General features: G+C 40.9%; 1 protein-coding gene across 1 annotated transcript in view; it reads right to left on the reverse strand.

Moving 5' to 3' along the window:
* The window catches only part of yjefn3 (YjeF N-terminal domain containing 3), a 53,674-nt gene that overhangs the window by 8,341 nt on the left and 32,675 nt on the right, over positions 1-12,658 (reverse strand). The window contains exon 2 of the mRNA XM_030084067.1: positions 4,688-4,796. Within this exon, the coding sequence (XP_029939927.1) occupies positions 4,688-4,796 (109 nt within the window). The remainder of the gene's footprint in view (positions 1-4,687; positions 4,797-12,658) is intronic.

Raw genomic sequence — 12,658 nt, forward strand, 5'->3', positions numbered from 1 at the left:
GCACTTCATTGTCAGATCAGTTGAAATTTCTTGGTACAAGCCTATGATGTTTCATTCCAGAATTATGTCACTTGTTTCAGATCGTTCAAACTGCCTCAGCAACCATTATTCAAAAGAAAAACAAGATTTAACGAGTCAGTTTTAAAGTAATAAATTCAGTTCAGATGTTTTCCAGTGTCTCAGATATTTATGATATTTTCGATATGCACGACTTTTCTACAAGCTCCGACAGGTGGTTTGTTGCATCTGTTCAGCAGGTTTGTGGCAGAGTCACTTCTTTCTAACTGTTTGATGTAGTTTCCTTGACAGCAGGTAGAGTGTTGTTTTCTCACGTCAGGGCTGCGCGCATACATTTTGGGATGCCTGTTAAAAATATATCGCACTTGCTCTATCTGTTTAAAAAATAGGACCCATCATGTGGAAGTTCAATGTTCAGCTATCAGTTGTCAAAGGTTTTCAGAGTAGTTTTTTCTGTAACTAATAAATTAACCAAATCATTGTTGTGCAGTTTAATTGGGTGATTATCTCCTAAGAAACAGATGAGCAACAGGATGAAGTTAGCACTCTCATCTCACGGCAAATGCTAATTCTGATGATGAGATCAGTCTTGTGGTCTTCCCTGGTGCACATGGGGTTTCTCAGGGAACTTGAGTCTGAAAACATAATTGTATGGGTTATTGGTGCTTTGAAAGTGGTATGAGTTGTGCATATGTATTTGTAATTATCTGCCTCTCGGTGTTGACTCTGTGATGGACTGATGATCTGTCCTTGGTGACTTGATGCATCGCACACAGTCACGCAGTACAGTACTGTACAAGCTCAGCTATTTTCCGAAGCACTTGTAATGCACTGTAATCAATGTAAATGCACATTATAGACCAGGGATTGGCAACTTGGACACAATAATTTTTGTCCTCATTTCAAGAGGGCTGGATAGTGATTCATGAAACTGATATTTCTTAATAATTTCTAGTAAATTGATTCGCCAGACACAAATAATGGGGATGGTGCCGCATGTGGGCCACGGACCACCAGATGCCCGTGCCTGCAAGCAAAAACAAGCTGTATAACGTAGGTCATGTTTCACAGGCCAACAGAAAGAAAAGCACTGATATTCACACCTACAAGCAATTTATAGCCACAAATTAACCTCATATGTTTTTTTAACTGTGTAAATGGGATTACCTGGAGAAAATCCACACATGTACAGCGCGAACAAGTAAAACTGCACAAAAAAGGCCCCAAAGACAAATCCAGACTTCTCATTGAGAAGGGAGCACAAACCACAGCGTGCCCCCACCCCACACACATGCACACACACACACACACACACACACACACACACACACACACACACACACACACACACACAACTAAACCTGTCCTCATTGTAATTGCAGCTCTGAGGGAAAACCTCTTTGAAATAAATTTTAGAGACCTTCACCTCTCATCAACCTGAAACACAGACTGAGCCTGAGAAAACATGATCACCGCCCTAAAAACATAAACACACTCATATATGCAGGATAATAGTGGCTTTTGTATTTTGTACCAAAGTCTGGGGGCTCCTGTAAACGATGAATGAATTTATAGTTGTGGGAACAAAAACATCTCCTTGTTTCTCCACTCAGGTGTTGAAAAGTTTCAGACTGATACAAAAACACACACACACACACACACATACACACACACACACACACACACACACACACACACACACACACACACATACACACACACACACACACACACACACACACACACACACACACACACACACACACACACACACACACACACACACACACACCACAGCCTTGCCATTCTGGCAGGTACCAATATAGTTACAAGTATCAGGTTTTTATCTATACGTTAAAAGCCTGTGTTAAGGGTTAGTGGTTGTTAGAGTTTAGGTGAAGGTTAAGATTAGCATTACCAATACAATACGATTAATTTCAGAGTGAGAATTAACATCATCAATCAATGTCAATATGTCAATGTCAGTGAAATGTCGGTCCCCAGAAAGCACTAAAGCACAGCATGTGTGTGGATGCACATGTGACTGCACACTTTCTTGTTTGTGTGGTACAGTTGGAGGCCAGTAACAGTAGGCCAGCAATGAAATCAGTGAAATCAGACTGTCTGCATCTCCTTCTGGAGTAATTTTCTTTAAATAGCGGTGATGTAATGTAAGCGGTGCGGTGCTGCCGGCGGCTGTGGGCAGCAGCGCTGCACAGGATCCAGGCTGTGTTTGTCTAGTAAGGGAACACTGTTGAGGGTGGTGGAGGACAGCCAACAGTGGCTGATGATAATAGAGAGGAAGTGGATGTGGTGGGTTCAATCACACAGTCTGAGAAGAACATAATGTCTCCATTTTGACTGATGCTGCCACTCTGCCTGTCTGAGTGTTTGCTTTTCTCTTTCTGGTCCTCAACTCATTGGCATTTCCAAAAGGCAGATATTGAAGGTGTCTCATTTGGCTGTCATTCCATGTGTGTTTCTTTTTGTCTTGTCCTTTGCTATCTCCTTCTGACAGAAAAAAAAAAGTCTTTCTGTGTTGTAGCTCAAATTGTTATTCATCATAGCCTGTTAGAAGTCCGCAGAGGAAAAGAGTGTGGCGTTAAAGTAAGCCAGTGGTCTGGTCAACGGGAACCACATGTGTTCCTGACAAGGCTCTACTGACACACACACACACACACACACACACACACACACACACACACACACACATACATACACACACACACACACACAATTTGTTCTCTTAAGTCAAGTTGGATTTTATGTTAAAAAAAAACCAAAAAACTTTCCAACGATTTTGGAATTGAACAAAACTGTATTAGATGCATTTTAGAATATAGACACCATCAGGAAATCAAAATATTCCATGAAACACTTTCCCCTTTTCTACCTACCAGATATACTTTGGCAGGGGATCGCCGCTGAGATAAAGTGTAGATTCACATAAAATATACCTCACGGCATCTTGGTGTATTTTAGAGTGAGATGCAAGGATTTCTGAATCACAATTGATAATAAGTTATACTACTATTTTTTAATCCATCAAAGATATTGGGTTTTTTGTTTAGTTTTTTTCACGTTCGTCCCCTTACTGCGGTGGACAGCCACAATGCGGCGCTCCGGGGAGCTGATGGGAGTTGGGGGTCTTGTTTAAGAGCCTCCCGAGTTGACCTGTCTGCTGTTCAACTCAAAACAGCAAACTCCCACATTTAGGGTGCATTTGTTCAACCACTAGGCCACTGCTGCTTCGAAAACTCGGGAGGAGGAACCTGATTTCATCAGACAAGTTACAGTAAAACTTAAAAGCAAGTAAACACAATATGGTTTTGATATTACTGCACTCTTATTATGAGAAAGTCAGTAAAAAAAAAACATACTTATCATTTCAGTTTGTTAGTTGATGCCATTCAATTAGAAGAAAAGCTTTAATTTCAGCAGAATAAGGTCTTACTATGAAGATAGCTCAAGAAAAATTACCAACAAAAGATTTATTGACGTAGTTTCTTTGACCACAGCCTTCAGAGAAAAACTACAAACTGCGTCATGTTAATAAGAGAAAAGAAAAACGTAAAAACATTGTATTGTGTGTACGATGAAGCACAGGTGTGGAACTGATTTTCAGCAGATTGTCAATACAGAGCACTTCATGTTGTTTCAGCTTTCTTTGTCACTTTTTGTTGGCTACATGTTCTACTGTCAATGCCAAAAACATTTTGTGTGGATGACTTCCTCTTGCACAAGAAAGAAAATTACACCCTCTGACTGAAGTGTATACTTTGTGGTTTGTCCGAGCAAATATCCACAAATGAAAAACACTTTGCAGCTGTGTTATTCTAGCTGGTGGAGAACAGAGAATATTCAACAGATAATTAAATAATTAATGGAAAATTCTGTCTGAGACGTGAAATACATAAACGTCATGGTCGGTAATAAAAATAAATAATAATTGCACTTTTAGGTTTCCTAGAACTGTCAACCCAGTCGTGTTTGTTGGGTGTTTGTTTGAAGAGGGCTGCAAATCATTTTACCTTGTAGTTCAAACTATCTAATAAAACTGATCAATGGTGGTCTCTGTGAGTTTCTTCTTTATATAGCGGCACTGTGAATCAACATTTTTCTTCTCCATGCTAAAAGTTGTGACTGAAAATATTCCAGTGCCCATTCGTGTAGAAGCATTTCTTTACATTATAGTTAAACTACATCTAATAAAAGGGCCCAGTGCTAGTTATGCAACACAGCTTGGAAGAAAATTGATAAAAACACACAAACCTTCATTCACAACTCACACATTCAGCACAGAAAATGTAACCACTGTGCAGCGTGTGGTGCCTCAGGTTAAATGATCCACAGACACAAGCTACTGAAAGCATAACAGCACAGCAAGCACAGGGCCATTTCACAGTAAAAACACAACTGCAATAACATCATGCTGGAATGCTGTTTATATGCAGTGGCTTTTATTTATAGCAATAAAAGCTGATGAAGTGGCCCATGACCATAGAAATTTGGATTGCTCAGTGGAAGGAGATGAACTCATGGAGTTTGCCTCGTGCAGAAAGTACACAAGAAAAAAAAAAGAAGTAAAAACTTGAGCATGCAAGGACATTAAAAAAAAAAAAGAAAAGACACGTCATCATGAGAACAGAACGGTAGAGGATGTGCAAACCTTAGTGATGGCGAGAGCACATGCTTGTCCCCAGATCTCTGTCAGCTGCTGTAGTCCGAACTTGTAGTCCCTCAGTAGTTCTGTCTCAATGGCTGCAGCCTCCCCTTTACTGACAGGAACAAGACGAGACAAGGAGTTGGTCAGATAACTGAACAACTTTAAAACAAATCCAAACAGCATTATGATCATTTTCAACAAAAACACCAGGTCTGTTTAAGTTTGGAGCAACTACAAGCAACACTGTACCCTTTAATTAAAAAAAAGCCTCAAGGTTCAGCATTTTGTGCACTTTTAAGCCCAACACCTTAGGTTTTTGTCCCTTTACATACTTACACGAGGTAACTTTTGTCTTGAGTTGTGTGTGTCATTTTCAGTTCAAATCCATTTTAATGTGGACTACACTTGTTATGTTATGTTGTTATGTTTTGTGTTAATGAAAAAACCCATTCATCTAGCAATCCTTTATTCTTGCTTTCTCCTGTTCAGAGTCACAGGGAGCTACAGCTGATCCAAACTGACAACGGATGAAAGGCGGAACATTGTGGACAGGTCGCCAATTATTCACAGGGCTAAGAAAATTACACACAGACGCACACACTCACGCCTACGGGCAATTCTGAGCAATCGCTCAACGTAACATGCATGTCTTTGGACTGTTTGTGTTCTCCCTGCACACCACATGCAGCGAAAACATGCAAACTCAACGCAGACAGGCACTGAGCCCTCAATCAAAGCAGGGCTTTATTTAGGGACAGTCCAGTCTGCAACACACTGCCCCAAAACGCACCTATTTCAAATATGAAGAACGAGCGCACTATGTCCTCCTGCTTTAACTTCCAATATCAGTTATCCAATGAAACACATTTTTTATTTAAAAAAAAGAAAAAGGAATGACACACAGCATAATTTCCAAAAAAAGAAAGAGCTTTCAGAAACTACTAATGTAATATATTTTCATGCAGAAATGCTTCAACTGGTATCAATTATCTGTCAAAAGAACAAGATGGGTATCTCGGTTTGCCGGCGTTATACAGAAAGGTCTGCGTGTAAAGGTTTCTCCTGGGAAGCATGAATATTAAACTTGTGAAAGAACATGCAATCAATAAATGGAGCACTGTTCAGACAGGTGGCAGAGTAGAGTGAGCACAACCTCACATTGATGCATTTGTCAATATTTTCTCATGTTCATGCATGTTCCCCATGAACTGATTGCTACTTTGCTTCCTCCGGCTGCTCGCTGCATGGCGACAATGTGACTAATGCTGCTGTACTGAAGCCTGCTGGTGCCACTTTTAGCACCGAGTTGTGTGTGTGTGTGTGTGTGTGTGTGTGTGTGTGTGTGTGTGTGTGTGTGTGTGTGTGTGTGTGTGTGTGTGTGTACCAAAGAGAGATAGTAGCAGTGAGGTGGTGACAGTGCCAGGGACAGAGCTGCTACAATAGTGGCATCTGTTCTTCAAAGAATGAGGATCAGGAGCATGTCAAGAGAAATCATCAAAATTAAAGTCCACCTTCAACATGTAAGATCAGGCTCTGCAAAACTGGAGCTAAAGCCACTACTCTACAGACACCTGGTGGGACTGATCAGTACTACAGCTCTGGTTGATGAAACAATCCCTCTCAGGTGGAAATACGGCTGGAGGTTCATTATTCTTCCTCATTTTTTAATGTATATTTAAGTATGACTCCAGCACAGTGAAACATTGATTTGTTTTCCATTTCAAAGCCCTTCGTCTCATCATGAAATTTGACTCCGAGCACTGCAAACCAATAGTCAGCTGAGGATTGCAGCTTGAAAATAATATTGTATTATCTGATCAACCGTGACTTAACAAGGTCGCTTCATTAAGTTTCACATCTATACCTCCCAAGACATCAGGAGCTAATTGTGTGACTGCAGGTGAGTGCTGCGTGAATTAATTTCTTTGCATTACATTACTTGTATCGTTTCTTATTACATCATGTGTTGAAATTAAAAATTGTGACCCTATCGTCAGCTCTACAGTAAGTTTAACCACTACATAAATCAGACGTTTAAATTTTATTGCGCATTTGTGTTTTAGAGCACACATCTGCTTTAAGCTGCTGAAATCAAAAGAAGTCATTGTTTTTTAGGAAGCATACACAATCATTGGATTTGCATTTTCTGTGCAGTAACAATAAAGTATGATTCATGCCTCTCAACTGTTCAATCAAATCTATTTTCTGGATTAAATTCTAACAAATTTCAGATGAAATCCATCTTTAGTTTTTTTTTTTTTTGTGGCAGGGGGGCTGAAAAATTACAGTACAAGCATCTGTATCTCTGGATATCTTCTCTACTCTTTCAGCAATCTCTTTGTTTTTGTGTCTGGATGACGCTCATGTATCTATAGAGAAAGGAATGAAGAAGCAGTCATTAATTTTGTGCCATTTGGTACAGTGTGACTAATAATAGGCCTGCTTGTGCACCATTGTGTTCTTAGAGTACACAGCAGTTTGTGTGTGTGTGTGTGTGTGTGTGTGTGTGTGTGTGTGTGTGTGTGTGTGTGTGTGTTCACTTTTATTTCCGTAAGCCAGTGTATCCAAGTGGGGTTTCTGGCATTTACCTGTGCCAGTGGAGCGGCAGCAGCTGTCACCCACAGCTCACCTCAGGGAAGTTTCCTGAGTTACTGTGACAAGTTGATCTTTGGAAAGTTCACCTCGGTCCACAGGGTCCTGTCTGTGTTCAGACAGCAACGTGGGGCTTCTTAGCAGTTTTCCTGATCCAAATTGATTGTTCACATGGATGGGGTATGTTGTACGTTTGTCTTGAAAACAAAAAGGAATGAATAATAGAAAATGTATAAATAAGCAGGTGATGGTGTTAACAGGGGGAGGACTGATATGATCCCAGGCTGTTGTTATTGCTATTGATCCTCAGTGTTATGGACAGAACAAAGTGCTGTGGACATGCAGCTCAACAGCTGCTGGCTCAACCACAAGGGAGCAGTGCACAGCTCAACAGACCGACAGGCAGATGCCACACACTGCCTGTCTTTTCAATGCTCAGGTTCAATCAATTCTCCAATAATTCCTAACCAAGTATTTGTCCACTTTAAATTACAAAAATTCTTCAGAAAACCTATTTTTACCAGTTGTTGCTTGTTTTAATTTGTACACAGGTGAATAAGAATACGGGTGTGGGAGGAGGTGCATGTACAGTAGTGGCTGCAGAAAAAGGAGTATATCCTGTTGAGTATTAGCTTCTGTTGCGCCTGCGGCCGCAGTGGTTCACCATTGAGCAGACGAAACCCAGAGGGAGCGAGTTGATTTCCCCATGCGATGTGTGCTATGCTCCTGCTGTGTGTCACCCTCACTGTAACGCTGCTCGACTATGATCACACTCTGCGTAATGAGTCTGTTTACCTTACACATGAGATAACATAAAATGAAACTTTAATAGCCCCCGTAGGGGATTTGGGACTGTGCAGCAACAAATGGCAAGAACATATGGCAAACAGAGTGAAATATTAATTAACTGTAATTATTTAAATTATAAAAGAAAAGAGAGGATTCTCAGAAACATAAAAATCTTGGTGAGGAGAAGAGTGCAGCAAATACAAAAACTTAAGACTTTTTATTCAATTAAAGGAATAATTTGGAAGTATCAAGCAATAATCCAAGAAAAAGACTTAAAAATGAGCTATCAAGCCAAACAGTATTACAACAGTAATCCTGAACGCAGAACAGTCCAGCAACATAAATTTGCTGTAATACTGGCCAATCAAACATCACTATCTGTCTATCTCCTGCTGTGGAGTGTTGAATCATTTGTGGGATGAATATTGTTCTTAATATCTGAAGGGCTTTTTTTTTTTCAAGCTACATAGGACTGAAATAGCCACATTTCACCACCTCCTCCCTCTCAGTTTGCCTAATTTCCACCTTTCCAGAGTGAGCTGCTGGTGAGATAAAAGCTTGATTAAAATAACTCAAAGTAGTCGACAAGCAGCAATTCTCTATTCGCCTAGCAGAGTGCCCCGTCAAAGAGAAAAACAAGTGTAATACAGATGATGTGTTGTATTTTATGAGAACACCAAACTTGCACATTTAAGAATGTAAGAGTATAGAGTTTCTGGGTTGTTCTGTTGCTGCTTTTTATGTTTTGAACTTGAATTTTTCTGGTTTGCACTTGTCTATTCTTACAAATTATACAGAATCTCAGAGTTATTTACCACGTTCTGCTCAGTTAATTGATACATTTCTGTTGAGCAGTTCGAGAGGCCGAACAGACAGACAGACGGACACACAGACACTTTAGTAATCCCAGGAGCAATCCAAGCTTTAAGTAGCACACAGACAATAAAAGAACAACAAAGGGACAGCAAGCAGGTGGCTTAGAGGCCAGAATGACACTGAAAGGTCGGTGCGTCCAATTCCAACATAAGGTCATTCGACCGTATGCTAGCCATAAGACATTCCAGCGTCATGATCTATCAGTCCCGATGTGATCATGACTGCAACCTCTCATGACTGCTCAGCCGTGAGTTGTACAGTCTGATGGCGGAGGGGACAAAAGAGCGCTTGAGCCTGTTTGTGGAGCAGATCAGAGACAGCAGCCTGGAGCTGCCTGATCACAGTCCTGCTCAAAGGATCCTGGGTGTTATCTAGGATGGAGAGAATCTCCAACAGGGTTCCTCCCTCTGCTACTGCTACACTAGACACGTCAGACTGATAAAACATCAACAGCAGTGTCTTGCAGATGTTGAAGGACCCCAGTCTCCTCAGGAAGTACGGATGACTCTGTCCTTTCCTGGAGATGATCTCCATGTTATCTGACCAGTCCAGCTGGAGTCCAGGGTACTGAGCAGCCCTGACCTCCTCCATGTCCAGGCCCTCAATGGAAACGTTCTGGAGAGGAGTTCTATTCTTTCTGAACTCCACCACCATCTCCCTGGTCCTGGGGGTGTTCAGCTTCAGGTAGTTGGAGCTGCACCACCTCACAAACACCAGGAATCCAGCAAACACTGCAATACTGTAAACACTGCACTATTGTAAAACCACATTAAAAAAAATAAGATCAACAGAGAACAATCAACAGAGAAGAATAAAACCCTCAAAAATCAGATTCAATAAATATCTTTTTTGTTTTCAGGGTAGATTTTCCCTTTATATTCATACAAATTTACTTCAGTATCATAATTTGCCAAAGTCTCATTATTTTTAGGTACCTTCGGGTTCAGAGCGTTGCCTCCACACACTTCCCCGAGTCCCCATCTCCACCCTCTGAAGACTTATTGTATTCAGTCCTTAATGTAAACCCACTTCACAAAGGAGCATTTAAAAATATATATATGCTTCACTTCTGAATAGCTGTCCCCACGCATGGGACAAATCCAAGGCAGCTTGGGAAGGAGGCATGGGAGAAATTATACCACAAGACACCTGGGAAAAATCTATATATGCACTTCTTCTCTTTGGATTAGACATAGCCTGATCCAGTTCGAGATAGTCCATAGATTTCATTATTCCAATGACAGATTATCCACATTTTATCCAAATGTTACACCAAACTGTCCTAGGTGTCAATATACCCCCGTCTGCTTGGGACATATGTCTCGTTGATGTCCATCATTGCATAATTTTTGATCTTCAATCTTTCAATCACTTTCGGTGATACTCTGCAAAGCACTGGAACCTGACCCTTTGACAGCGATTTTCTGTATGGTTGGCGATGAGATCAGGGTGTCTTGCCTCCACAGAAACGCAGTCGCTCAAGCATCACTGCATCCCCGGCGTCTGATACTGCTGAATTGGAAGGGAAAGAATCCTCCTACGTATATTCACTGAGCCAGAGAGGCAATGCTGGGATTAGACTTGGAGAAAAATAAATATACAGTACGTGGACTGGAGGATAAATATGATGAAACCTGGTTGCGATTCATAACACACATTAGGAGTCTGCCTCACACCTAATCTTCCATTGTCTCCCCCTGAGTGCTGGCTGGAAATTCTGAATGCATAAACTGTGCTGATCAGGATCCTTTTCCCCCCTCCTCTGTCAGTGGTCCTGGTATTGGTCATAAGTATTGGTATTTTGACACTTATATGATTGGAAACAGACATCGGGAAAGTGTAAGGGCCATGTATGTTTGGGGGTGGGGGTTACAACCTTTCTAAGAAATGCACTAATTGATACCAATGTTTTTGTTATGGAAACATCAGAAATAAAGTTGGAAAAAAATTACTTTAGTTATGACTTTTCTTGCCATTATCTATATATTTTTTCCTTTCTTTTTTCCCATAACGTTGCACACTTTCCACATCGAGAAGATTTGAGGCCAAACTGAAAAGAGCATGACACATAGATTTGAAAATCTCTTTGTGTATCCATCAGTGTGTTTGACATATGACAGACCCAGAAAGACAAAACTGAAATTCAAGATATGCCTGAAGAGAAAAGATAAAACATGTAAGACTTCACTGTGGAGAAAGGACGCCGATTGAATGTGACGTATGTGACTGGAAGATGAAGTAGCTCCACTGCTAAAAGTGCAGCAGACGACACTGACATGAGGGCCAATCATAAGCAAGATATCCATCCAACCATGACTTCTTTTTGTAACAATATATGAGAATGTCAGCTGAACGGACAGAAATTTGTGGCAGAAATGCTTCCAAAAGCTGTAGGCTTTCGTCTGAGACCATAAGCTATAGAGCTGAGACGCCAAACATACCAAATGTTTCAGTCTTGTCTGTGTTGATGATCTTGCAAAGTGTAAATATTACAAAGAAAACAATTCCTTGGTGAGAGTTATTGCTGTTTCCAATTGATTGGAGGGGAAGAGAAGATGCAACACTGAGCTCAGAGAGCTGAGCCAAGAGATCAGTGACGCATCTGTTTGCTATAGCATTATCGTCAAAGCCACAGTGGGAGGGCGAGTTTGTACAAACTAAAGATCGCAGCTATCCAGTCTAACCTGAAGAGAAACATTCTTCAAAACAGGATCCAGATCTCTGCAGATTTGCCAGATGAAACACAAAGTCGTGTCATTTGCAACATGTCTGGATGCAGGAAAATTCACAGGGACATTTTAAAGGCTGCAGACACAGAATAATCCACTGTGTCTTGCACCTGGAGTCAAAATGCTCATCCACCCATTCTCTATCCTGCTTCATTCAATGTTGCAGGGAGTCACTGCCAGCTGACTTTGGGTGAAAGCAAGAGGAGAGACTGGTCAAATCACTAGCTCATCAAAGAACAAAAAGAGAAGGACAGTCACAGACATTCACATCTATTGGCAATTTAGAAATGTTAAGACTGCGGGAGCAAATTAGAGGACATGTACACCAAAACAGGTGACCAAACCGCTACACCACTGCATGGCCCCACATAATGTTCACATTGTTCTTATTTAGCCTTAGAAATTTCAACACATTCAGATTTCATGAAGCAATGTTTAATAAAGTATAGACTTTTTCTTAAGTACTCCTCGTTGCACAGGGGAGCAACAGAGCAGAACATCGACACGTGAGACGATGTCGTCCACATGTCGTGATCATTTTACTGCTGTGGCCAACATCATTTGAGATTTCAGTAATATATAAGTTCTCTGTAATAATCACCATCATCACACATGTGGGGGCGTAAAACTTGTGTGACTGAGACTCTGTGTCCGACTCTTGAGCACCGGTGATACCAATAAAAGTGATTGCACATTCAGTGCAGTGTAATCAACTGAACTGCACCCATGAGCAGAAGGACATGTGCATGAGGGCGACAGCTCTGGTGCATTAAAGGATGAGTAATAACTAGTCAGAATTTTGCCATGGAGAAAGCAGAGAGAAAGAGAAAAAAAGCTGCTATTCAATAATTTCACAGCCTGCTTCTGTGTTTCTCACATTTGCTGATTTTTTGCCCATGATCTGTTCACCGCCTCCCCTATTGAATACTTATCAGCTATTAATGATGCTTGACATGAAAAATGCTGACAAGAATGAGAAGAAGACAAC

This window comes from Salarias fasciatus, chromosome 23 (genome assembly GCF_902148845.1).
Source record: "Salarias fasciatus chromosome 23, fSalaFa1.1, whole genome shotgun sequence".
Classification (NCBI taxonomy): Eukaryota; Metazoa; Chordata; class Actinopteri; order Blenniiformes; family Blenniidae; genus Salarias; species Salarias fasciatus.